At 38.3% G+C, this 27,464-nt stretch overlaps 1 protein-coding gene across 1 annotated transcript; it reads right to left on the reverse strand.

The window, feature by feature from the left end:
- Positions 1-11,174: 11,174 nt before the first annotated feature.
- Positions 11,175-15,550, reverse strand: LOC123872817 (acyl-CoA Delta-9 desaturase-like). The gene is made up of 6 exons (XM_045917362.1): positions 15,325-15,550; positions 14,953-15,083; positions 14,246-14,451; positions 13,003-13,188; positions 11,814-11,970; positions 11,175-11,441 (listed from the first exon to the last, which is right to left on the reverse strand). The coding sequence occupies exons 1-6, from the start codon at positions 15,548-15,550 to the stop codon at positions 11,271-11,273; spliced, it is 1,077 nt and encodes a 358-aa protein (XP_045773318.1). The 3' UTR covers positions 11,175-11,270.
- Positions 15,551-27,464: the final 11,914 nt, after the last annotated feature.

The following is a 27,464-nucleotide window of genomic DNA, read 5'->3' on the forward strand; positions in this document are numbered from 1 at the left end:
CACTTTGCATTTGTCAGAATTGACAGCTGTCATTAAACTTTTAACGTCAAATTAGTAAAACTTTTTAGCTTTATACGGCTCTGGGTACTAGCATTTTAGAGTATATTTATTCGAAATCATTACATAAAATAACTTTGATCTAATTCTAGTTTCTGCTGATTTAACTCTTCCAATGACAATGTCTGATGCTAAGTGGCTGTCTGGTTTACTCTAAAATTAAAATTGCGATCTTGATTTAACCTGATGAACATGGACAGAAAATTTATTAATCTAAATAGTTAGTTACCTACTTTACTTTAAGTAGGTATCTACTTTAGACGTTTCGCATGTCTCAATCCTAAGTCCCATATTTCTTGTCTTAATTTCCATTAAGAACTCTGAACAAAAATTAGAAAATGTTTTTCGAACAGTGGAAATACGTTAAAAAAGTTCGCCATTCGAAATCTCCATAACTACTAACATACACAACTTAAGGTAATAAATGGAACTGCGGAATAGCAGATTTCACACTTTGAGAAAAAATTGCCTATTACGCCGGCCTCCTAATTAGGGGGTTCGGAGGCTTGTGCGTTCGGGTTTTCATATACCTACTTAACTTATACATCACACCTACACATTTATATTAGTACTGTAACTACGTTTAAGTATTAGGCATGTGGTTTAAAATTTTATAGACTTTGCAATTTCAAAATGTTTATTTTAAATAAATTGTAGTGAAAATGTCTAGACAGGTTATTAATATAAATCCAGTAAATCTGCCTCGTCACATGTAACAAATTGAGGTGGGATCGGGGCTTAGTTCATGATGCCGTCTACCCGATTTGGCGGAAATTACGTGCCGCCCGCTCCACTCTGATCCGGTTTGGAGTCTGCCCTCTATTTGTATTTGCACCAAAACGTAGCTACCTATATAAATTATATATCTATCTATCCAGGCAAGTACCTATAAGTACGTTATCCAGTGGCAATACGCATTCCTTGCAAATGCAATGGGCCCTGGATAAACACAACGCAAAGCGGCAGCGTGTTTAGACATCAAATATTCAATTCATTCATTCAAAATTCAATTCTAAAAGCCGTGAAAAAGCTTACCCGCACTGAACGTTCTGGGGCTGCTACTGTCTTCTAATAATATTTCTATCGTAGTTAATAAAACTGAGCGAACTTATGAACGCCAAAGTTTTTAACGAAACTTTTGACTTTACCTCATGCGTGTTCTGACTTCTGACTTCTAACAGTATGCATTTATTTTATTTTGACCTTTTTGACCGGTGTTCTTCATTCAAATTTAGGTACGCAGTTACCTACTCCTCATATGACTAATATGGTAGATACTTCTACGATTGGATTTTCATTTCATTTTTAGGTACGCCTAGGTAGGTAGGTACTTACCTATCTCTGGGACATGACCCTTAGGAATTATGTTCCAAATGAATGATAGCGATTCATTTGATTAAAAATATTCCACACAAAAGATTTAATCCGCTTCCAATAAAGAGTTGTCCTAGAATCGTTTTTCATGACCGAGAGCAATTTAAACCGCTATTGCTGTAATCGGATTCACTCTTCCGCCATTTTGGACTTCGTTGCAATCGCGGAAAGTGGAAGTTATCTTTTATTTGCATTTAATGTTTTTTGTTGCATTTTCGGGGCAAAGATATTTAGATATATTTGAGGCAAAGCTCAAACATTCGTATTTATAAAAATGAAGACTGTATGCTTGTATGTGTAACGACAGTTCGTATGTGTAAGGCTAAACTTACGTAGTTAACGAGGTGATTTTTTGCACGTTTGGGTAAACCAACACCTACGTGTATGCATGCATTTAAATACCATACCAGTCGTTGTTTTGGGATAGGTAACTAGCTCCGCTTAGAGGCTTTCAGTAGGTACTAATTATAATGAGATAAGTAAGTACCTATATAGATACATAGCCACACAATATTTTGATTCCCGCTACCCTTCCCCGTGCCCCTGGTCGTGGGTAGGCGAAAATCGAAAAGAAACTTCCATTCGAGTTTTCCAGCGGCGTAAGTGCATAGAGCGGTCGACGGGCAATTTCAATTGAAATTGTTAGAGCCGGGCTGAATCGTTGCGGTGTACAGAGTTGGTTATTTCTAACATAACATACATAGTATTAGGTATATCTAACTAGCTTTTATGCCCATGACTTAAAAGATTCTTCTAAACTAATAAATAAAATTGGAGTGTCTGTCTGTAATTTCGAAATAACTACCGCATATTAAGGTCATATGGTTATTTGAACGATACTATAACTGAATCACACGTTTTTAAAATTTTTGTCTGTCTGTCTGTCTGTCTGTTTGAAAAGGCTAATCTTGGGAACGGCTGAACCGATTTTGACGGGATTTTCACAGACAAGTAGAGAATTGACCAGGGAGTAACATAGGCTACTTTTTTAACCGACTTTCAAAAAGGGAGTTGTGTTTTTCTACCTATGTACACCGAAATCTCCGAGATTTCTGAACCGATTTGGGTCATTTCTTTTTTTAATCGATAGAGGAACTTTGCGACATTGTTTCATAAAAAATTTGGAGTCCAACTCCTCAATCCTGATGCTGCAGGGGATCTGACCAATCCACGCGGGCGAAGCTGCGGGCATCAGCTAGTAATAAATAAACTTCAACGAGGCCCCTCGAAATGGTGTAGGTACCAATTTTTTTTAATAATTTAAATTGATTAAAATTGTATCCCTTAAATTTTTTATATTTTTTACTAATTTCACTATCAGTTACATAAGTCAATCGAGAATAGAAATTCGGACCTCTATTCTAGGCTTGGATCTAGGTAATCACACTTATGTACTACAGAGGTGCTCATCAATACAGCACCTAACCACCTCTACAATATTAAATTATATGTTATCTATGTAACTGTTTCAGTTTGTAAGTATAAATGTGAAAAGAAATGAGAACAACCAACGAACTGGAAAAATCAAAGCAGTCCATGTGAAGCTCTTTTAAATAAAATCTCCGTTCCTCGCTCCAGTAACCCGACCGGAAGATTTGCCATTCATTCCCTTCACATATGTTTACTTCCACGACATAAATCTGGTAGAGGACGATAGGTAGAACCTGGGAGATTTTCTTTGATGTTATTTTTGCATTCTGTTATAAGCTGTTGAACTCTTTGAAACGTAGTAAGAAAGTAGGTGTCTTACCCGCTTAGAATGTAACACACAGCCTAGTTTTAACAGTAAGTAAGCAAGCGTCCCAACGGTCATGGTCAACTACAACAGTACTGAACTCGGGTCTCCTCGCAGAATGAGAAGGGCTTTGCCATATACTTCGGCCATGAGCGGATTGGCAGACTTCACACACCTTTGAGAACATTATGGAGAACTCTTAGGCATGCAAACCAGGTTTTCTTCAAAAAAAATTCCTTGCAATTTAGAAATTAGGTATTTCACATATTGACCCTGCGCAGAAAACGAGCAAGGATTCTACCATTTATAAAACCACAAGCGATTTAGCGTTCCGGTACGATGCCGTGTAGAAACCGATTAGGAGTATGAAGGGTTTAATGAAACTGCTCTACCTCTTCCAAGCTAACCCGCTTCCATCATAGACTGCATCGTCACTTACCATCAGGTGAGATTGCAGTCTAGGGCTAACTTGTATCTGAATTCAAAAAAAAATAGCACAGCGCTAGGGAGGTTGGATGCGGTGGTTATATGTAATGTGAGGGTAGGCAAGTGCAGAGCCCAGACTTCGAAAGGGATCACTAGAGCGAGTTGCGTGTAAATTCTGCAAAATCGGCTAGACGCCATCTCGAGCCAAATCTCCTTACCTTCGCAACTTGTTATATACGTACTTGTTACCTTCGTAACGTGTTATACTCGTATGTAGATTTTTTATTTAAAGATTAGGTAAGTATATAGAACGAATAGTTAATACTTATATTTACCATAATCTTATTAGAACCGTTTTTCCCCCGAAGGGTAAAAAACGGATATTTAGGTTTCAGCCGTAGCTTGAACCACATGTGAGATTACCCTTCCAATATCCGTCGTCAACACCTTCTATCTCTTTCGCACACTAGGTAAATCCGTGATGTCTTGACTATACCTGTCCTTGTCTGTTATGAATGAATGGAATGCCTAGCCAGGCAGCGCGCGGTGGCCATCTTCTTCAGTACCTTGAGCAATGAGCCGGCAAGGCCCTTAGGTGTGGTTCAAGCTACGGCTGAAACCTAAATATCCGTTTTTTACCCTTCGGGGGAAAAACGGTTCTATTTAGGTGTTCGAGCCTACGCTTGAACCACATGTGAGACGTGTTTATTATCTGCCGGCGCTGCCTGACTAGTCGTAGTGCATGACACTCGATATATCAAGACTAGTGCTAAGCGTACTGTGATTCTTAATTTATGAAACGATATCTGATACAGAAAAATATAACAGTAATTCATTATTATTTACGATAACTATGAACGTTTATTACAAAATAACATAACTGTTTACCAAAATTAATTTAGATCACGACAGTACATAATAATATAAAATATCATCAACAGAACAGACTTTCCCAAAGTTAACGTAATTGCTTTGATTGATAAGTTAAGTAACATATGCGTAATTGAAACATTCGATAGCGATTCATACCATTATTATTTATTAGCTACGCAATCGGCGTAAAGTTTATACTTATAATATTTGGATTGCAGCTACAGTTTGGTTTTATCTCTTTGAAATAATGGAGAAGTAAAGTGTTTCTGGATCGCCAATTTTCCCTTTCCGGAATTCCGTCAATATCACAATGCATACCAAGTACCAACCCAGTTGTAAGTCGCAACTACTGCCCTAAAGCTGCCTACTATTGGAGATATGCCAACTTCTTTAAATAATGTTTTGATCCATCCTGCGATCACAGTTCGGAGGCATTCTTGACTCTTCCCCACGTAATAATGAACAGGCTATCCAAGCACGCTGTGTTACGGTGTAACTATCTTTGAAATAGAAATGGTTTTCTTGAACCAAAAAGACTAGATCTAATCGATTATCTGAATTGGTTTCTATCTTTTTCAGTAACCAACTTGACTGTCTGTATGATGCCGAATCAGGTTTAGAGCCAAACTTAGGCCAGAATATTATTTTATACCCCTTGTCTTCGAAGTCATCCTTTCAGATAGAAGTGTTAAATGGTGGACTCTTCTTTTCGCAGAAAGAACAGAAGGAGCACCGAAGTGTGTATTGATACTGCAAACAGGCTCTTGTAATCAAATTGGTATGAATGTAAAAATGTTAGCAAGTCTTCTGCTTAGCATGAAGCAGATTTTTTTGGCAAAGATACCTTTCAGTATTTGCCTAACCAGGGGATGAGAACTGAGCTCGGAGGAACTTACAAGGTTTCCGGAGTTTGCCACAACCAACTTGTGAACTGCTATGGTCCTGGGCGCCAGCTTTATAACTTCATAAAGGTAACACCAGTACCTAGCCAAAACTTGTGGACTAGGGTCATCTGCGAGGATGTCCCTCGATTGTACCTGCAGCATCTTAACCAGATTGGTCTATAGGTTTTCAGAAACGATAACCTCCAGATAATTCCCACAGCTTAACTGCCTCCTCTGACCAATATACTATCTGTTTGGACGCACCAACCAAGCCGCCAACTCCAAGTGTTCCAGTCCTTGAAGAGCACAATTTGTGCGGAAATCTATTAGATTTTAGCGCAGGGGTGGCTTTTCTTTCCTTTGGTCTAGTTCTGGTTTCCCGAATACTCTGTTCCACTGTACTTCTGACTTAAGTGGCGAACTATTCGTGGAATTAACGCTGGTGGCGGAAATATCCACCCCAAGTTATAGTTTCACTGCCACTGAATGCTTCGCAAAATTGGCTCTCTGTATCGGTCGAATCTTCGCTGACTTGCTTCAGAACAACTGCTGACCTTCTCGAGGCAGAGAGATCTCTGGTATTTCATATTCCTGGGATATCCCCGAGAGACCTCTTATATTGAGGTGTCATTCTGGTAAAACTCTCTCTCTCTCTTGACAACCTGTCCGCTATTCCGTTGTACAGACCCCGGTATATAACGAAATATGATGTGACAATTCATTACATCGCATAATTCTAGAATTTGTATCGCAGCATTCAATAACTTTGTCCATTTGGTGCCACCATGTTTGTTTATATAAACCACGCTGATAATTGTCCGATTGCAACATTAGCGTTTTGTGGGAAATTTTGGGCCCTAGTGTTCGAAGGGCTTCGTATACACCCCATAATTCCTTTAGGTTGCTGTGCCATTTCCTTTGATAGGGGGCCTACTTCCGCCACAGGTGACGACTGTTTGCTATGGCACCCCAGTCTTTCTCTGCTGCAACTTCTAGTATCAGTAGTAGCATCTGTAGTAACAAAGATTGATGGATCTTGATAATGGATCGGTAATGTTTTGTGCATATGTTTTAGCCACCTTTCCAGATGTTCTTGCACAGCATCTGGAATCGGATGCCTCTGATGCGGCCGAGTTGTTTTAGTAAGCGAGATGATTTCTGAATTAGGTGGCAATGAAGTCGACCCAGAGGGACTGTGATTGATGCGAAATTTAGTTTGCCCAGATTTATTCTTTATTTATTTATTTGCATTCATGTCTTACATCATAAAACATACATATATTATAATATTACAACATGAAGCCCCGTCAGGGTGCTGCAAAGTATAACATTGAAAAATACCTAGTTAATTAATCAATCTTAAAAAAGTATTGATAAATAAAAAATGCATTAAGCAACAAGTGCATTACAAAATTACTATAGAAACTTTGATATTTATTTTGGCATTGTGCCGACTCCATCGAGCTTTTTCTTGAAGATCCTGACTTCAACACTTCTGAAACTCTTGCATTTTCGGTGTCGAAACACCCTTTCACATTCAAATTCAAAATATTTTTATTCAATTAGACTTTTACAAGTACTTTTGAACCATCAATGGTTGAGTTTCGATGAGTGTTCCAGGTAATACCCCCCGGATATTCTATGCTGAACGAAGCCTTTATCGAAGGTTTCGTTTGATTGATCTGCCATCCCAGGCTATTTAAATATTCCGTAGCAATTGTAACTTGTTGTTCCAGGATTATCGGATCTTAGTCAATAAACAGAAAATCGTCGAGATATACTACCTATTACCCGGATGACTTTTTGACGAATCTGCTGGCCCACCCAGTTCGTAATATTGACAAACGCTGAAGGGGCACTCGCTAATCCGAAAGGTAGACAAGTCATCTCATATATTTTCTCCTGTTACAAGAGTGACAAGTATCGACGATGATTTTGATTGGTGGGCACATGAAAATATGCCTTCGAAAGGTCGGTTCATCATGAAATCTCCTTTACCCAAATGAATCTAACTATTGCTGCGTTATCAGGCGAAATTTCAGAGCTAATATATAATCGTTGAGCCTTCTCAAGTTGAGTATCGGCCCATGACCTCCATCTGTCTTTTTCCTCAGGAACATTGCTAACAAGAAACCTGACTGATGTAAGGTCCGGGATTTTAACATTCCCGTATTTCTACAGACGTTTCTGCAGATGCCTGTGTCTGCTAACTCTGAGCGTTTATTCGAGAAAATTTCGCTAAGGAGAAAGTATTCTTGAACGGAATTCTGTAGCCATTTAATATTTTTAAAAGATTCACTGGCGCCTTTTCCCACAGATTCACGAAATTGGCTAGGCATCCTGCGGTGAGGAAGTCATTTCCCTCCTTTCCCCTGCTATGTTGCGTAAGGAAAGGGTCTTTAATGACACCCCCTATGTTATACGGCGGATCTCTTTTAGTGGTGTTTCGTGAATTAGAAATCTATAGTGAGCCGGTTGAGAGGTTTTCGGTTTCGCTGTTTTGTTCGTGTATGGCTTTTCCTTATTAGGAAAGAGTTTATGCATACCTTCCAACTCTTTTACGACCTCTGTTGGGGATTCTTCTTTGAACAGATGAGTTCCTGATGGGGGGAGGGGGGATATTGTGCAGGTTACCCCTGAACTAATAGGTTTATGGGTCTCTCTCTGTTTTATTATTTCTGCTCAATGACCACATACGTATCACAGAAGGGCATTCGAGTTTTCCCTGAATTCGGAATTTGCTGCAACAAAATCGCGGCCCACCACATTTTTCTAGAATCTCAACTGATTCCCAACTGGAGTTATTGGTGCCAACTGCCCGGAGATTGTTAGGTTTTAAAGAAGTAAATACTGTTGTCGCTTGGAACTACTTTTGGACGTCCGCATATCTCACGTTACAGCAACTAGTCTTACCTAGTCTATGGCAATTCAAACCATGCTTTACAGCCGGAGGATCTGCTTGCGCAACCTTAGGTTCTTGTTCTACGGTGGTTGGCGCAAAATCAAAAACGGTAAGATTAATGTTCTTGTCTTCGGTCAAACTCGCTAGTTCCTCTGCGATTCAGCAACCCTTCTTCGAAGATTATCTTCTTCAGTTTCGCGGTTGTTAGACCAATGGGGAGAAGCTTCGCTTCCCTGGACCTGGTCGTTTTCCTCCTCTTCTGATTGTGTACTGTCCGACGCAACGCTCTGCTGCTGGTTTTGTGTAATAGTTATGATATATTTGTTTTGCTCTGTCTGCGAGCTAAGTACTTTGTTAAACAATGACATTTACCGACTCAGCACGGAAGCGAAATGTTCGCCACTACCTTGCGTTAGTGTGTCATAGGACTGTGAACGAGCAGATGAGCTCAAGACGTTTGTGCAAGCTCTACGCTTTGCTGCGCTATGATGCACTTCGGCAGGAATCACCAACGATCGTTTCGTAGCCGTAGAGGGGCATCTTATTTCCGTTTGTAGACTGAAATGCTCCAACTCTGAAGAAGCTTCCCGCTTTTTTTGTGAGTTTCAGCTTTAGCTCCCTTACAGTGCTCATAAAGGCATCGTAGTAAGAGGAAAGTATTTTCCCCATTAAGTTGTGTGGTGCATAGAGAAGAGCTCTTTCCAGAGGCCATTTGACATTACTTGTAGATGGGTTGAAAACTCGTGCTAGATCTACTGTAGGAATGGCAAACTTTAGCTTTGCCTCCATTACTGCCGGGCCTTGGTTGCCCCCAAACCATATGCGTCGCGTAAGCGTAGACGCAGCGCATACCAATGTATAGGAATTGTATGAGACATGGCATACCACTTGCGTGGCGTGAATCGTTCGCGTAGACGTAATGCGTGCAATTATGCCTACGGATTGACGCGCGTCACTACGCACGTGTCACGTGTACGTGCTTGGTGTTTTTATCTTCTACGCAATGTAGGTACTGCAGCAAGGAATCCCATTGACGTTAGTGCGCTCATGGTTCTGGAGTTAGATGCGCAATTCAGTGATCTCGTCATTTCATAGAATACATTTAGTTTATCAGTGCTGCATTTTGTGAGACAATGGTCGTCACACTAAACGGAATGACATCGCAGTCGATACGACAGCCGTCTTTTCAGTTGAGACGACGCCGCCGTCCCATTTGATGCGACACGTGTGACGCGTCGCCTGAATTGGGACGTACCGTCGTACCACCGATGCGACGACGGCCGCCTCATTCTAGGCGACACCCGCCGTCTCGAACGAGGCGTCGGCCGTCGTGCCATTTTAAGGTATTTACGAGTAATATGTGACTCGTTCGTCGCTGGGCCTTATGGCGCCGAGCGGTAAAATATTATCAACAATGGGCTTGAAAGCGCCGATCGGATAGTGCGCGTAATAATAATTACTTGAGTGACGTGTTGACTTCACGAATATCGAAAGCGTACTGAAGAAGATGGCCACCGCGCGCTGCCTGGCTAGGCATTCCATTCATTCATAACAGACAAGGACAGGTATAGTCAAGACATCACGGATTTACCTAGTGTGCGAAAGAGATAGAAGGTGTTGACGACGGATATTGGAAGGGTAATCTCACATGTGGTTCAAGCGTAGGCTCGAACACCTAAATAATATTATTAAACGTGAAAGTTTGGATGGTTCCTCCTTCACGTCACAATGACTCAAATTCAGATTTTGCTGACATTTGCAATGGAGATAATTTAGGTATACCCTGAATCAACACAATACATAGGCTACTTTTTATCGTATAGGTTTACTTGACAGACACGACAGACGGGCAGACGGACAGATGGACAGTCAGGCAGAAAGACAACAAAGTGATCCTATAAGGGTTCCGTGTTTTCTTTTGGGAACGGAACCCTAAAAAGTGGGCAGTGATGAAAACGTGGCTGAAATAAAAAACCTTCGAATGGAAATGTTTCCGTCCACGGCCCCATTACGATTTCATGTACGAATATTAAGCGCAAAGTACCAGTAAGTACATGATTGCATTGCATTAATTATACCCCGCTAATGGAAGAGGACGGTATTGATTTTCGCTTATCGTTTATTACGATGCCAGCTGCGACATCGAAAAGATTTGAACCTTGTCCCATTTTAACTTCGTTTTAAAAAACGGCATAACATGGGGTAGTCGTTTGTAGCATTTTAAAGTTTTCAATTAAATATTGGCGAGGTGATCGCGTAGCTATAACATTAAAAGAAATACATCCTTTTTTTGAAATCGGGCTAGTACTGAGAATATAACATTCTGTACGAAGTAGTTAACCCAGTTAGAACGTATTATAACGCAATCGGTTTCATTCAATTATACATTATTTTAATTTACTTCTATGACCTTTTGCACCGAATTGTATTGTAAATTAGGTAGGTGGGAACATACCATAACAAAAATCAACTTTTCCACCCCTTATAGTTTTAACTTGGCAAGCGTACCTATACCTTATTAAGTATTACACTGTTTTACACATTATACCTACCTAATTGTCGACAGCAGCTATAACCTGCTTCAGTGTGTCTAGCGCTTTAGATACATTTTATTTCAAGTAGTGAGTCCTAGAGAAAAATATTGCTACTTACAATTTTGTCGTTGACTTACCTACGTATTTTTGTAATTAATATGATCAGATTAAAAACGAGTGATAAGTGGATCAAACATACACCACACCACAGGTACCTACCCATGTTTGCGAAGTGGTAATACTTTATAGCCACTGTCACTGCTAAACTCATTAAATAAACAAGAAGAAAAAAGTATTAATTTCAAGATTTTTATTTACATAAATAAAACCTTAGGCTTATTGCTAACTTACTACAATAGTAAAATAGGGACTCTACTTACTGCAATAGTAAGTAGAGTCCCCCAGTACTTCCAATATTAATTACTAGGTAGTGTATAAATGGGTATGTAAACACCATAATTTTTTATGGGATGTGTCAACATTGGTTAGTCGTCTTTCCTTTCAGGATGATTGATAGTGCTGAGACGAGCCTTTAATTTTTCCGTAAACTCGGGGTCGTCCCAGCCCCAAAGATAATGTGTTCCGTCGCCAGTCCGCTGTGACCTCTGCTTTATAATATCAGGGGTAACCATCTTCAAATCATAGGCTTGCCCGATCTGAAACCCAGAGAATCATTGAAGTGAAAAATTCTTTAGACGCGTTTAGCGATTGGATGGGTAAAAAACGGGCCAAGTGCGAGTCAGACTCGCGCACTGAGGGTTCCGTACTTGGGTATTTTTTCCAACATTTTGCACGATAAATCAAAAAATATTATGCATAAAAATAAATAAAAATCTGTTTTAGACTCTACAGGTAAAGCCCTTTCATATTATGACACCCCACTTGGTCTTCTTACTTTGAAAATTGAAACATATTTTAATTTTTTTTTAAATGATGTGACCCTAAATTCGCGGTTTTCAGATTTATTCCTGTACTTGTGCTATAAGCTAAACAAAAATCTGTTATTTCCATAAAATAATTAGTTTTACCTTAGCCATAGCATCAATGAACACGATAGTGGGCGTAAGCATGTTGAGCAGAGGGTGTTCAGTGGCGCGGTAGTCCCACGGGAAGGTGTGGTGGTAGTTGTGGAAGCCTTCCACGCAAATCATCCACACCGCGATGTTCTCCCGGGGGTTCAGTGACCTGTGAACGTTGTTATCATATTATACATTCATCACTACCCATATTATAAATGCGAAAGTGTTTGCTTAGCCTTCAATCACGTCCCAACGAAGCAACGGATCGACGTGATATTTTGTAAAGATATAATAGTAAAAGACCTGGAGAATTACATATATACTACTTTTTATCACGGAAAATCAAAGAGTTTCCAGAGGGATTTTGAAAGATCTATATCCATGCGGGCCGACTATCATTTATATTAATCATATCATTTGATCACGTAAAAGAGAGAGTGGCTATACTAACTTCTTTCTTTTAATAGAGTAAAAATAGAATGACTCCTTGGAAAAAATCTAGTGTCTCGCTATGAAAGTTTGTATAGCGCAATACATCAAAAACAAGTGCCAAATACCCGGTGGACCTCCGGGTAGTTGCACTATTCCGAAATTTAGTAGTGAGTAAAAACAGCCCATGTTTTACTTTTTTATGACACAAACTGCAGTCGAATATCGTTATGTCGGTAATGTTTCACGTACAACTCACTAGTACAATACAATAATTTGTACATGGACACGCGGACGTACCTACCTACTTCATACCTTTGATATTGTCGTGGATCGTGAACAAGAATAATGAAAGACCAGTGAAATACCGAGTTCTTGGTTAAAGAAGTAGAAATGAAAGATTTTTTATTCAAACAAACTTTAACAAGTGCTTTTGAATCATTACTGAATTTACCAATGATTCGGAATGCTATTCTTACCGGGAAGAACCACCAAGAAACTCGCATAAATATGTATAATTGGGAGCAGGTCACATTTTACTAATCAACAAGGTCCTACCGACCGAATTTCGGCTACTTGCGTCAATATCCACAAAGATTAGTATGCGCGAGAGATACCATACTTACTGCACAAGTTTAGTGTGTTTCCACTCTCTAATTCTGGATTATCAGATGGAAATCTGATACGATCTCTTTAATACGTATAGGTACCCATAGAGGTCTCGGTTTATAAAGTTGCTAAATTAATAGTTCTATTTTCAAAGTCTTACTTGTCATAAGGTCTGTATCCGAAGACATGAGCAAAGCTGTTAACGCTCCAAACAACGTTGATGCCAATGGTATATCGTAGAATAGTGGGTATCAAGAATGCATTGAGCCACGTTTCATTCCAGTAATAGACAGGGATAACCGTCGGTAACAGGAAGCACAGTACCGGCATCATCTTCATGTAATGCCTGTGGAGAAATAGACTTACTAATTACTTTATCTGCTACCTCAGTTTAACCGATTCTGACGAAATTTTGTACAGAATTAGCTTATATCTCGGGGCGGACATAGGCTACTTTTTATCCCGGAAAATCAAAGTGTTCTCACGGGAGTCCTAAAAACCCATCCTCCTAACCGATTTGTAAGAAACTTGGTACTGAGGTAGCTTACGTCCCTGTAGTTGACTTAGGCAACGTTTTATCGCGGAAATCTAAGAGTTCCCACGGGATTCCTAAGACCCATCCGCTTAACCGACTTGTATGAAAGGTACCGAGGTAGCTTGCGTCCCTTCTAATTGACTTAGGCAACTTTTTATCCCGGAAAATTAAAGAGTTCCCACGGGATTTTTAAAAACTTAAATCCACGCGGACGAAGTCGCGGGCATCCTCTAGTACCTACTTAATATTGTTTCTGTAGCTTCGGGGCGTATAAAATTGTAGAGATAAGAATTTCAGTTCTGTTGTATGGAATCTTGTTAATAGGCGCTGACCTACTTGATGTAGCTTGTAGATGTAGGATATTATTATTGAAGAGATAGCTTTTTGAGGATGTTAGTAGCAAGATGTACGAGTAGTTAAATGGTTTTTCTTATCTTCTATTGCATTGAAATTTCGCACAAAATCAAAACATGGAAAATTTATTATTTGCTTGTTTAAATACTTAACATTAAAACTTGGCTTGAAATTTCATTGCGAACATAATGCTGGTCGTACATCAGGTACAGCCGAGTGAGCCGCACGCAGGAACTATTTCATACGGATTATGAAACTTTAATTAGTCAGAGAAGGCGTGTGGCGACAAATCTCTTTCGCAGATTTTGCCAAGATTTGTCGATGAGAAAGCCTTGTCGTACTGATTATGCTTGGGCTGCAGTACTGTATAACACTGTGCTTGTGTATCTCTCTGGTAAAGTGCCAGTTTTACAAACTTATTGTGTTTCATGGCCCAAGTATTGCAATTGGACCATGGCCATCCTCAATACGTTTTTTGAAAAAGCACTGTTTTGAAACAACGGAATCAACTCACTTTTTCTGGAACATGACGACTGGATCTTCATATAGGTCAGTAAGGTCGAGACGACGGCCTCCTTCAATGACTTCAGGTAACTTCTTGACGCACAACCAGCCCATATGGGAGTAGAACAGGCCCCGCTCAGCATTGTGGGGATCGGCATCTGTGTCTGCGTATTTGTGGTGTGTTCTGTGGTCGCGAGCCCACTCGAAAATACTATCCTTTAAGAAAAATTATTATACCATTCGTTTAAGAGCTACGATGTCACAGGCACACAGATTCATAGTGACGTAAACAGACAAAGAGTGGTACGTTCCATATAGAAATGGAGCGAGTGCCAAAGAAGTGGTGCAATATGCTTTAACGAAAACATGCGGTAGTGAGATAGCGTGGGTACTGGCACGCCTTTCAACTCCTAAGCAGAAGACATGACGTGTTCACGTAACGCTATATCTCCGTCACTCGCCACCGCTGTATAGACAGCACCTTAGGTGTATCTAGTGTTGTGAATACTTGGCTCATAAACAAGAGGTTTCCATTCAAGAAAAGTTTGTTTCTAGGTATGGTCAAGCTGTTATGATCTTGCATACTTCTTCCTCGCCATAAGCTACACTCAATAGATTGGAAAATCTATAGGTAGAAATACGATAGGCATCGTTCTGGTACGACAGCCAGGTAAGGTAACCTATATAATTATACAAATTAATGAATAACATATCTACCTGGAAACCCATAGTTTGCCAAAGCATTAGAAGTGTACGAAGAGGCGTTTTTGCTTTATAACTTCGATGTGTCCATAATCTATGTGATCCAGCTCCTATCCCAATAGCACACATCAGATGGAGAGCGAATGCTAGAAATAAAAAGGACAGTCTGTCAAAGTAAGTTGACCCAAACTGCTAGCAATCATTGATGTTGACCAGTCGCAAATCCACCCTGGGCCAGTGTGGCAGATTATGGCCTAAAGCCTTCTTATTCTGAGAGGAGACCCACACTCAGTAGTGACCTGATGATGGGTTGATGTGGTTGGTGTGCACTTGGTCTGAAGCTTGGCCCTATAGTGAATTTAAACAAAACGTGTTTCGAGAACTTACCGAATACATTGGTCTGCCATTTCGCCGATGTCAAAGCTAAGTAAATGCCATATAGAGAGGCAATGTGTAGAAAGAGAAACCAGAATATGTTAAACCAGACATATTCATATTTCCTTGGCGTTGCATTCTTTAGCACTGAGACATCTTTTGCTAAGCCCAAGTCGGCGGTTTGGGTATCTGATTCAAAGAGCACTCCACTTGGCGTTGGATCCACTAGTGGAGGCATTTTCTGAAATTTTTTTTATTATTACTTTGTAAAGTAATGTATAAACACTGGACTGCGGATTTTACGGTCGAGAAGAGAATAATAGATTATTCTAGAATGTTGATCGCACATCCAGGATGTGCCGCAAGACACATTTTTTTTAGTATTTCAGCGAATTTTCGACAACCTTCGTTGTTGAAATTTCCCCAAATAAATGCGGGTGGAGGCATCAACACACAATAAAAATTTCTTGAAAGTGAAGCTACATGATGCATTGACTGTGTGGTGCAGCACCTAAGCAGTGCCGCTGCGTAATCCTACATAGAAATCGTTATACCATGCAACATGAAACGGTAATCCGCCGTGCGGAGCAAGTACGGCCGGATTTGGGATTTGACAGACGAGGTGAGGAGGAGCGGTGTGGTGCAACGCCATACTTTCTGCCGGAGCGGCAACGCAGTGCCCGTGTGGCATCCAGTATAACTGAAATCCACAGCAAGCGGCGTTGCTCCGCACCGTCAACGCCACACGATTATGTGGCTTCACTTGGTGCGGCGTGTGTTGTGATGTGTGACCAGCTTTAAACAATATTGCTTACAAAATTCTTTTTACCTAACACCTATGCGAGAGATTAAAGAGATAAAATCTGATATATAGAGTGCAATAAGTACATAAATCTAAAAAATAAATAAATATTTTAATTTAATAAAGATAAGAGACTAACTTACTTGGGATTCAGATACAAATACAAGATTTTACCTGTCAATTTGCTTTTATACGTGTAAAACAATAGGATTGCATTAACATTCTCTAGTTATTTCAATAAAAGGAACCGGGTTGCGGGTGTTACACATTGACCCTCTAATTTATTTACTATTGTTCTAATACTCAAATAACCTACCTATCTGTATCCTGTGTAGCAATTCGCCAATGTACTACACTTTTACTATGTATTTCAGTGAGGAAATTCCCAGGGCGTTTCTTAAAAGTGTAGATGGCGCTGATCCTGCCCTTACAAAGAAAATCGGATCTTAAATCGGATTTTAAAGCTAGATTCTGTTTAACGAAAGGTGAGTGTGATTATTTACCGTTTTCAAAAACATAAACAATGCGATAAAAATGTCACTTGTTGTTTTTATAACCTTGCCTAATATTGATACTAGATTTATTTATTACTTTACTAGATGATGCCCGCGACTTCTTTCGCACTTCGCTTGGGTTTAAAAATCATGAGGCAATTCAATAATTTTTTGGGATAAGATTAGCATCTTTATTCTTTTTCCTTGGTGTGATAAAGTGCCATTGATGAGGCGTTTAGGGAACAAGCTCTGGAAGCCACTGATTGACTCATCAGCGCCCAGCCCAAACCCTTGGACCCAGAAAGATGAAATATTGTACAGGGGTTTCTTTATGATCTCCTTAATTAGTTTGTACAAAAGACGTCGATGCCTAAATTTACCACCTGCACCTATTCCATACACCTCTATCTTACAGCCATTGGTACATAATATCTTACACCTAGATTTAATCTTGAGCATGTTGAAGTTTACCAAACGTCCAAACTTCGCCAAAGTTGTTGACAATACAAAGGCTCAGCCAGAGGGCTTCAGACAAGAGCCGCCGAACTCTGAGTTATTTACTAATAGCTTCCCAACTAGTCTTAACTAAAGTTTTGGTTAAGGGAATTATTCTATATTTCAGATTTTATTCATATTCCTTTTTACAAGCCATCTTAACAGGGCTCTCTCCGTCACTCGCTTCATACAATCGTAGTTCCGATTTCATTTGAATATTAAGCAACCAAAATCCATGAAATTTTGCAGACATATTCTAGAAACTAATATCTGTGTCTGTGGTTGTAGCTTGAAAGACAGAATAACATTTATATGTCGCTTTTGCCGAAAAGGGCTGAAAACCTCAGTGGGTTTTCTCTACTAATATCCGCATTAATTTAGGTTTTCATTAAATCCTGCGGTTTTCCGGGATAAAAAGTAGCTTATGTCTGTTTTCGGTATGTAAATCTATCTCTGTAAATAGCAAAATTCATCATGATCGGGCCGTGACAAAGTAACAGACTGACAAACACACTTTTTAACCCCCGACCCAAAAGGAGGGGCATTATAAGTTTGACGTGTGTATCTGTGTATCTGTCTGTGGCATCGTAGCTCCTAAACTAATGAACCGATTTAATTTAGTTTTTTTGTTTGAAAGGTGGCTTGATCGAGAGTGTTTTTAGCTATAATTCAAGAAAATCGGTTCAGCCGTTTGAAAGTTATCAGCTCTTTTCTAGTTACTGTAACCTTCACTTGTCGGGGATGTTATAAATTTTTAATTTACACTTGTGTTTGTTGTTTAGACGAAAAGTTACAATTCAATGAAAGAATGAGAAAAGGTTATACCTAACGATCACTTTCATCGCCAATCGTATGGCAACTAAGTGAAAGCTTAAACTGATTTAGGAGTTAAGACCGAGATAAATCTATAGATGGATCGACCCTGTCGCGAACGCTTAGAGCCAACTACAATCGGATTATCTCCCGTCTTTAGAAAACTAATGATTTTAGTTGTAACTTGTAGAGTTAAAGCAGACAGACGGCTGGGATGAACAATATTAATGTGGTTATGATTCTGTAGACTATAATTTAATACAATATGACGTAAAATAAATTCTTCTATAATGCGGTGATAGTCTAGTCACCTAGTAGTAAGACTTCAGGCAGCCATTCGTGAATCAACAGTTACATACTCGTACCAGGCCTATATCTCTAAATTTTCGGAGTTATATACGTTTAGAAGCCAGTTAATATGCAACTTAGAAAGATAGAAAAAAATAAGAATAGTAAAGTGGACAGAGAGCGAGGAAGAGATATCTCTACCCGTGACCCTTGGCAGTGAAAGAGATTGTAAAGGAAGAAGAGTATGAACAACAAAGATGGATATATTCTACAATGAGCACAAAAGTCCTCAGTGCGATACATCACTAGAAATTTATCTTTAAACCATCATTGAGTAATAATAATAGTTCTATCTTTTTTTACTCCCAACTTCGTCTGTGTGGATTTATATTTACAAAAATCTTATAGGAGGAATCCTTTGTTAATCCAGAATATAATATTCCATGATCATTGCGAAAAAAAATGCCGCACAAAGATAGCTTGCATCCCGGTTGAGTGATTGAGGCGTAAAAGAATAACAAACAGGAGCACTCAGATCCAATAGGTACGGATAGAACTTAAAAGGGCTCTCTCCGTCACTCGCTTCATACAATCGTAGTTCCAATTTCATTTGAATATTAAGCAACCAAAGTCCATGAAATTTTGCAGACATATTCTAGAAACTAATATCTGTGTCTGTGGTGTTTTAGATTTTTCTAAAAATATGTAGTTTTAAAATTATAGGGGCTCAAAGATTTGTATATAAATTTTAAGACTGTGTAACTTTGAAATTGAATATTTTAACAGAAATCTGGAAAACCACACACATAGATATTAGTTTCTAGAATATGTCTGCAGAATTTCATGGATTTTGGTTACTTAATATTCAAATGAAATTGGAACTACGTTTGTATGAAGCGAGTGACGGAGAGACCCCTCTTAAGTCATTATTATACTTATTGATATTTTTTTTTAATCAACAGCTATTTTCGAAAATAGAAACTGGACTCATTCACTCGTGTTTTAATTAAAGCTTCATAATGTTGAAAACAAAATTGAGAACCCAAAGAATCATTTAGCAAACAATTACGCGAAACGGTCGTAGAAAATCACCCATCTTCATTTAAAATGAAGGTAGGAAGGACGGCCATCAATCCCGAAATTACGTCTTGAATGTCTTATAACAATTAAGAGCCTGCGTTAAGTTGGAGGCGAAATGAGAAACTTTCTCCAGAATTAAAAAAAATCTTACAGTGTCATAGAGCGATGGAAACAATCGATTTTGGTTGAACATTGATTTTTATTCGAACATTTTATTTTTACCCGACTGTGGCAAAGCCAAAAGGAAGGGTTATGATTTTAGCAGTCTATGTATCTATGTATCCAGATTCTGTGTGTTCCACTGTAGCGCCTAAACTACTGGGCCGATTTTGATGAATGAGGTGTCAAACGATTCGTCATAAAGGTCTGGGTGACATAGGCTACATTTTATACGAAAAAATTGACCTAACGGATGTTACATGAAAAAAAATGGGGGACTCCAAATTTTTTTTTTTGCTATTGTATCGAGTGGGGTGTCATATGAAAGAGGAGAAAATTCTGAGTTTATGAATATAAATGTACTACAACATTAAAATATTACACAGAAAAACAATTTTATTATAATATTTCAGCGTTTATTATGACGATCGCAGTCGGATTTTAGTTTTCAACTTTATCTTGTATAAGAATAAGCTGGCTTTAGATGGTGAGAAGTGAGATGCGATATCCGATTTTACGCATTTTTTTGTGAGATAAGTAATATAATGCAACTTAGAAAGATAGGTATTCTGTGTAAAAGTAAGATATCGCATTCGGAGCGCCTTTGACCACTAAGCCACGGTTCACTTACCGCCCACTTGCTCAAATTTTAGATTATTATGTATTTATATTCTGTACTAAGCGATTGGTAAATATAATTTTCGAAATTATAAAAAAAAATTATAGGTACCTACTACGATAAAATTGTGAAAACTAAGTATATTTACTCATGTCCTATGGATATTATGTAGTATCGCAAACTTTTGTCGGACCGAGAATCGGGCGTTTGCGAGAGACATAGGTAAAATTGTTTCATATCGGAGAAGTGACTATTTGCTACATACAAAATTTATTAAGTTTTCACCCACGAGTTTTCTCTTAGAAAAAGTTAATTAATCAACCTTTATTATTATTTATTAGTCTCTTTAAATATTTTGAAAACATAAAATGCATCTACGTCTGTATTTCCATGAACAAATTTAATAATATTCGTTTCCACATATTATTTAGCTGAAAACTCCAAAACTTTATACATGCCGAGAGCAGTTTTCGAATGATACAGCATGTTTCAGTTAGTTATAGTTTATATTGCGTTGTTGGTATTGTAACTTTGCTTCGCTTTGTGAATAATTTACTAACAAGCAATATATATATACAAAGCATTTACGGGTATTTAACAGATATAATTCGTGGAATGGTTACGACAACTATTATTATAAGTAGCTATTGCCCGCGACTTCACTCACTTATTATATATATAGAGGAATAAAACGGTGTATTTAATTGGACGAAATAAAAATTAATTTACAGGAGGAGCAAAAAGCTGAATGAAAGCTGTCCTATAACCTACACTAAAATAACTTTTTTTATTGAAACCAGCAAATTTGGACTCAATTTTTGTATAGTTTTAGGCCGTTTTGTTCGAAAATGAGTTCAAGTTTGTAACTATTCTACTAATGTTTTGTGCCAATATGTAAGTATATTTGGAGTTCCGTGGTCTTGACTCTTGAACTACAAATATGAGGGGGATTTTTTAGATATTATATAAGTAGGTACGGAAGAAAACTGTTTCATGTGTGTTGATTATCTTGAAAAATACGATCAGTTTAAGATATAATAAGACCGCTAATCTGAAAGGAAAATTTGCAGAATGTCATTTTTCCTCGTAAAGTTCATACCTATAAACGAGGATATATTGATGGATTCAGGAAAATATATTTCCTATGGCACTCTTACCGCCTGTAGTGGTTAAGTAACCGACCCCGCTCCATAAATCACTTGCCGAAACAAATTGTAATCGAATAACAGCGCTTTAGGCAAGATCGGCTCTTTTGGGGATGGTTTATGGTGGCTTTTTGATTGAATGGCATGTAAAACGAACAAACATAATAGCCAATATCGTATGGTTCTGAAACTGACTTAGATCTAACCAACGATCCGAATGTAAATCCGTCATATTTTAACCCATATCATATCCATATGAATACCAGTAGCTATAGTAGTGAAGATGGACAGACAGACAGATGGACAACGAAGTGATCCTATAAGGGTTCCCTTTTTCCTTTTGTGGTACGGAACCCTAAAAAGTTAAATCCTTTATACATAATAGTGTTGTGATCCAAAGTATTATAAGAATAGAATGTCTAGGTGAAAATCTCGCACGTATACACTCTTTCAATCCTTTGTGTTGAGAATTAAAATGACCCTATGACCTTAAGCAGCTGCCACGCCGCACCGTTACAATACACTCCATTTTGCTTGTTGTTTGGTTATTCTTCCCAATGATCTGTCTGCGCGGTAACCAAAAAATAATACTTCGATTCACGTCCAACGGAGAATTCCCTCATTTTGCATAGTCTATTATAGTAAAAAGCAGCGATAGCCTAGTGGTTAAGATGTCGGCCTTGCAGTCGGAAGGACCGGGGTTCGATCCCAGGCACGCACCTCTGACTTTTCGGGGATTAATTACATCGATTTCAGTTTTAGGCCGTTTTGTTTGAATAATACTTGGAAAACGTTTGGATTATAAAAAAAAAGTATATACTTAGATAAGAAATGTTGTTCGTCAGTTCCTCAATTATTTTTTGGTGCAGTTTTTCGCCAAGCATTCGGCAGGACCGTGGGCGAACGAAAACTGTTTGAAACAATCTAGTGCATACCGCTTCTCAACTCCTACAGCGCATTAGCTTAAAGATGAAGATTTATGAATGGGTAATGAACTAAATCCGTGCAGCGGGTCTTCAACTCGTTATAATCGGTCATCCTTACTGAAACGATTTGTTTCATGCTTGGCCGTAGCTGCCAGCACCGAAATTGTTATTCACAATGTAATTTTTCGACTTGTGGACGATCCCAAATTAACTGGCTCGCTGGAAAGCCTGGAGCATTGCAGAAATGTAAGCTCTCCTTGCGTGTTCTATCGCCTTTATAATGGGGAGTGCTTTGAAGAGCGGTTTGACCTCATTCCACCCATTTTCTACAGCGACACTGCACGAGACCTGACCTGTGTCCAGCAGTGGACGTCTATCAGTTGATAATGATGATGATGATGATGTATACAATATGTGTGTGAGATTCTTTATTCCAAATATAGGTGAATTAAAACTCAAAAAATATCAATTCATCTATTTTTCAAAATATTTTTTCTACAGCGGGAAGCGGGAAGCGACATAAACACTCATTAAATAAAAATTCTATTACAGATTATAAAAATACCATAATGCAATAATTTTGTATTGCATTTAAAACGCAAAACTCTCCAAACTTAAGTATCTCTGGCGACTGACTAGGTATACTTTGCAGGTGTTGCATACAATTTGGTACCTCCACCCTTCCTCCATTTGGAATTCTAGAGTTCTGGCTAAGCGATTACAGAATATGTGAGTTTGCTGTTTTAGCAGAAGTTGTGCTAAGTTTCCGAACCTTTAATTACTTTCAGCAAATAGGAATTCGAATTTGCTACTGAAGTACTTACTTGCATCTAATATGTTTTGCATAATTTTAACTTATTTATTTGACCTGGTGAATGACATAGGCTTTTTTATCCCTGAAAAAGTTCTCACAGTATTTTTAAAAACCATAATCCACTGTCCACGCAGAGGTATTTGTGGACATCAGCTAATGTTTTTGAAGGGAAAACTTGTTTAGGAGCGTTGAGCGATTTTGGGATGAAAAAAACTAGTCAGAGTGCCGAAAGAGTGATAACGAAACTAACATGGATTTAATTTAAAAAAATAAAATATTTTTTATACCTCCTGTAAGTTTGAAAGTCCATAAAAAACACTGTTTTATTCAGTTTCCACTTCTATCGACAGTCCCCACAAACTGCCAATTTTTAACCCCCGACCCAAAAAGAGGGGTGTTATAAGTTTGACGTGCGTATCATGTGTATCCGTGTATCTCTCTGTGGCGTCGTAGCTCCTAAACTAATGAACCGATTTTAATTTAGTTTTTTTTTTGTTTGAAAGGTGGCTTGATCGAGAGTGTTCTTACTCGTAGCTATAATCCAAGAATATCGCTTCAGCCGTTTGAAAGTTATCAGCTCTTTTCTAGTTACTGTAACCTTCACTTGTGGGGGGTGTTATAAATTTTTAATTTTCACTTGTTTTAATTTATAGTTGGTTTTTAAGTTGATGGTTAATCTTGATATAATAGATATTCCACGGTATTGCTAAACTTCGTAAATTGTATCAGAACTTCTGAGCCTTTATGTGAAATGTTATTTGGTGTTTTGTGGTTGGAATACTACAGAATAGAGGGATTGACTATTCATCGTAGCGTTATCCCCTTTGAACCGATTCACAAAGTTACTAGTTTTGCTACGTATGTGGATTGAGAATATATTTGTTTGCGAATAAATATAATATGCATGTAATACATTCGTTGTAGAACTATATAAGTACCTAAACAAATTTATGTACCTATACTTATAGGTATATTAAAACCTATATAATATTAAAATACCTATAACTACTACCACAGCTAGTACTGTGACCACTGAGTGCAGGTACATTGTTTTCGTATAAATTTTACTAGGTATTTTGCTAAATGCACAGGCCTGGGAGCTTTCAGATGAGACTTTTCCGACACAATTATTATCATCATAATTCATACCGGTACCTAGTAGTTTATATTCTTAAAGTGTTCATAAATTATAGGTATTTCTTAAAAAAATATGTCTTTAGATAAACCCACTTGCTATCGGAGGAAATCGTATGAAAAACATAAAAAGCCCAAACTAACACGAAATCAGCGCAGCGAGGGAGTTTAATACTAGATATATACGTATATTCAAAAATAAAAGGTTTGTATTACTGATTGGCACTTTAAATTTTCATGGCGGCCATTTTGAAATTTATATTATTTGTTGTTATAGAGGCAATAGAAATACACATTCTGTGAAAATTTAAACTCTTTCTATCTATTACGGTTTACAAGATACAGCCCTGAAAGACAGACTGAAGGACGGACGGACGGACAGCGGAGGCTTAGTAATAGGGTCCCGTTGGCGCCTTTCGGGTACGGTATCCTAAAGATGTTAGGTACCTACCAAGCAAACTGGTGGAGTTGATAAGAACAAGAGGACAAAACTCCCCTCCAAAGTAGGCAGAATCTCTCAGTAAAACTGATGACATCTTGCTGACATGTTTATGCTATAGCGTTCCGTGTTAATTTCAAGAGAACTGTAAATAATGAGTGAAAGCAGGGATTCATTGTGAGCGCTGACTGTCCAATGAGGCGGAAGATTACGGGGGTCACTATCTCGCCATCGCCTGTGCATTTCGTTAATAGCGCTCATTCTCTCCGGGTACAAAGGAAATGAGACGTCGGCGTGTGTTGTTGGATTTGTGCGTGGATCAATGAAACTTTATGGCTACCTATTTGTTTTATTTTCCTAAAGCGGTTGTCTGACCGCCGACGATAAGCGAAAAACGAGTTGGCGAGCAAAGTGAAGCGAGTGTGTTGGGATAGTTTTGTCGCTGGGCTATGAGTATGAGGTGGTATGAGTGTGCGAGTGTGATCCAGGGCGAGTTATCGTCCATTATACATTAGTAATTTTAATAAACCCTACGCAAACTGCGCATGTGTCTTGACCATCAAGAGAGAATCGCTGAGGGAATTCTTTCATTTTCCAGGATAAAATGTAGCCTATATCCGTACACCTACGGGATGGAATCTATCTCTGTAGCAAATAGATAATACCTGAGACTTCATCCACGTAAAATTAGGTTTTTTAAAAGTCCCGTGAGAACTCTTTGATTTTCAGAGACAGAAAGTAGCCTATGTCCATCCCCAGGATGTACATCGATGGGATGCAAGTTATCTCTATGCCTGTCAAAATCGGTCAAACGGATGGGCCGTGAAAATTTAGCAGACGGACAGACAGATACACTTTCGCATTTATAATATTATAGTATGGGTTGTGATCGTTGGATGGACGAAGGTAAGGTTGGGGTCTAAAGATCACTATCTATATTCACTTTCTAGTATAGAGCGCGTATTATTAACAGCTCTCCTTTTACTGAGGGACTATAGGGTAGGTACAAGTAAAATCGCTTTAAACGATTATGTTTCATACTGTTTATGACCTGTTGAAATGTAGACAATGCGTAACCCTTTTGGAGGGTCCTCGATCGAGGGTTAAGTATTATGTGCTTGGCATTTTTATTGGTTCCTAAACCAGTTTTCATACGCAGGTTTGTAGTTGTACTTATAAAAAAAATCATCGCGATATTAGGTTAACTTTAGTATGTAAAAGGAGATACTGACTGACTGACATATAGTTATCAACGTAGTCGTACCAACTGTTTCAACCACTGAACTTAGACACTTTAGGTTTTGGATGTAGGGTTACACTTTTTAACGTACCTATATAAAGTCCCCGACTATGAAAGGATTTTGAGAAATTCTAACAGGATTAGTCAAAAACCTAAATCCACGTGGATGAAGTCTTGGTCATGATAAGTACCTACTTAGATAGAGTTTAGGGGTTTTGGTAAACTAAACTTCATCCACCTCTCATAAAAAAGCGAGGAAGGGGAATATTAAAGTCGGCGATTTAAATGTTGTACCTACTTGCATATGTCTTTGGTTAGAATAGAGAGCAAACCTTTGTCTCTGTAGCAGACCGCTTGTTGCACCATTTCTACAGGTACCTATCTACTTACTTGGTTTTCTTTTTATGTGGATAGTCTGCTTATTCATATTATTATGTGTCATAGAATTCCGTAATATTTTATTACACTACTTATTTAGTTAAAATATAATTACAGCTAGATATTTTTATATATTTCGAAATGAGGGTTGTAGCGCGTAATTTTGCAATTTATATTTTTTTTCGTTTGTTACTTGTGCCATATTGGCTGTCCCCTTGCAGGGCAGTGTTGGGGTGCCGACAACCCCAAATAAAAGGGATCCAAGAGAAAACTTTGCACGGGCCGACCTTTGTTACGAATCCCTTACAACTTATTTTGGCTCTAATAATATCTATTGGTGCGATGAAAATAGTTTCTTGGTACTCAGACGATGTGCATGACTCGGTATGGACATATTCTCAAGAGAGCGTAGGCATTTATTTCCAACTAGATGACGCCTACGACTTCATCCGTGTGGATTTAGGTTCTCTTTGAATAGTAGCCTTAGATTTTCAAAATAAAAAGTAGCTTATTTCCATGCCCGAGATCCAAGCTGTACCAAATATACAATAATATATCCACGATTTCGTTCACATAGATTTAGGGTTTTGTAAATCCTGAGGGAACTATTTAATTTCCCGTAAAAAAAAAGTAGCTTATGTTCATCCCCGGAATACAAGCTATCCCTGTATCTTTCGTCAAAATCGGTTAAACTAATGGGCCTTGAACAGCTTGCAAACAGACAAACCTACACATTTATAATATTAATATGAATTTTTACATTAGTTTATAGCAAACCATAAGTAGGTACCTACAATACACAATATAGTTGTCTCTATTTTGAAACAGCCATTATTCATTACAACCCACCCAAACAGGTGCCCAGTTTTGGCAGGCATAACGATCGATTATACCGGCACCTCAGATTAGTCACCGGCACTGATCTGATCTTTCCCCGTTCGTGTCAAAATACCGTTTATATTCGATCCTCTATAAATTATCGTAACAACTTGCGAAAAATTCAACTGTGCTCATTTTTAGGGTCTTTTTTTGTAAGTAATTAGTAATTAATAAGTAATTTGTAATAATAAGTAATTAGAACAGTTCTTGTCCTAAAATGCTGTTACTTAACCGAAAAATTATACCTAATAGACTCTCCTATTCGTAAAATGAAACCCAGATGAAAAAAAAAAAATTGACAAAAAAAAAGGTGGTAGAGTCTGACGTAGCATACGAAAAACTATTATTTTACATGAAATAAATACTGATAAATGTTTTTTTGATTTTTAGGACCGGCAGACACGAAGCAGTTACTCTTTTAGAATCAAAAAAAAGCCAAGTACATTG

Source organism: Maniola jurtina, chromosome 15, assembly GCF_905333055.1.
Source record: "Maniola jurtina chromosome 15, ilManJurt1.1, whole genome shotgun sequence".
Taxonomy (NCBI): Eukaryota; Metazoa; Arthropoda; class Insecta; order Lepidoptera; family Nymphalidae; genus Maniola; species Maniola jurtina.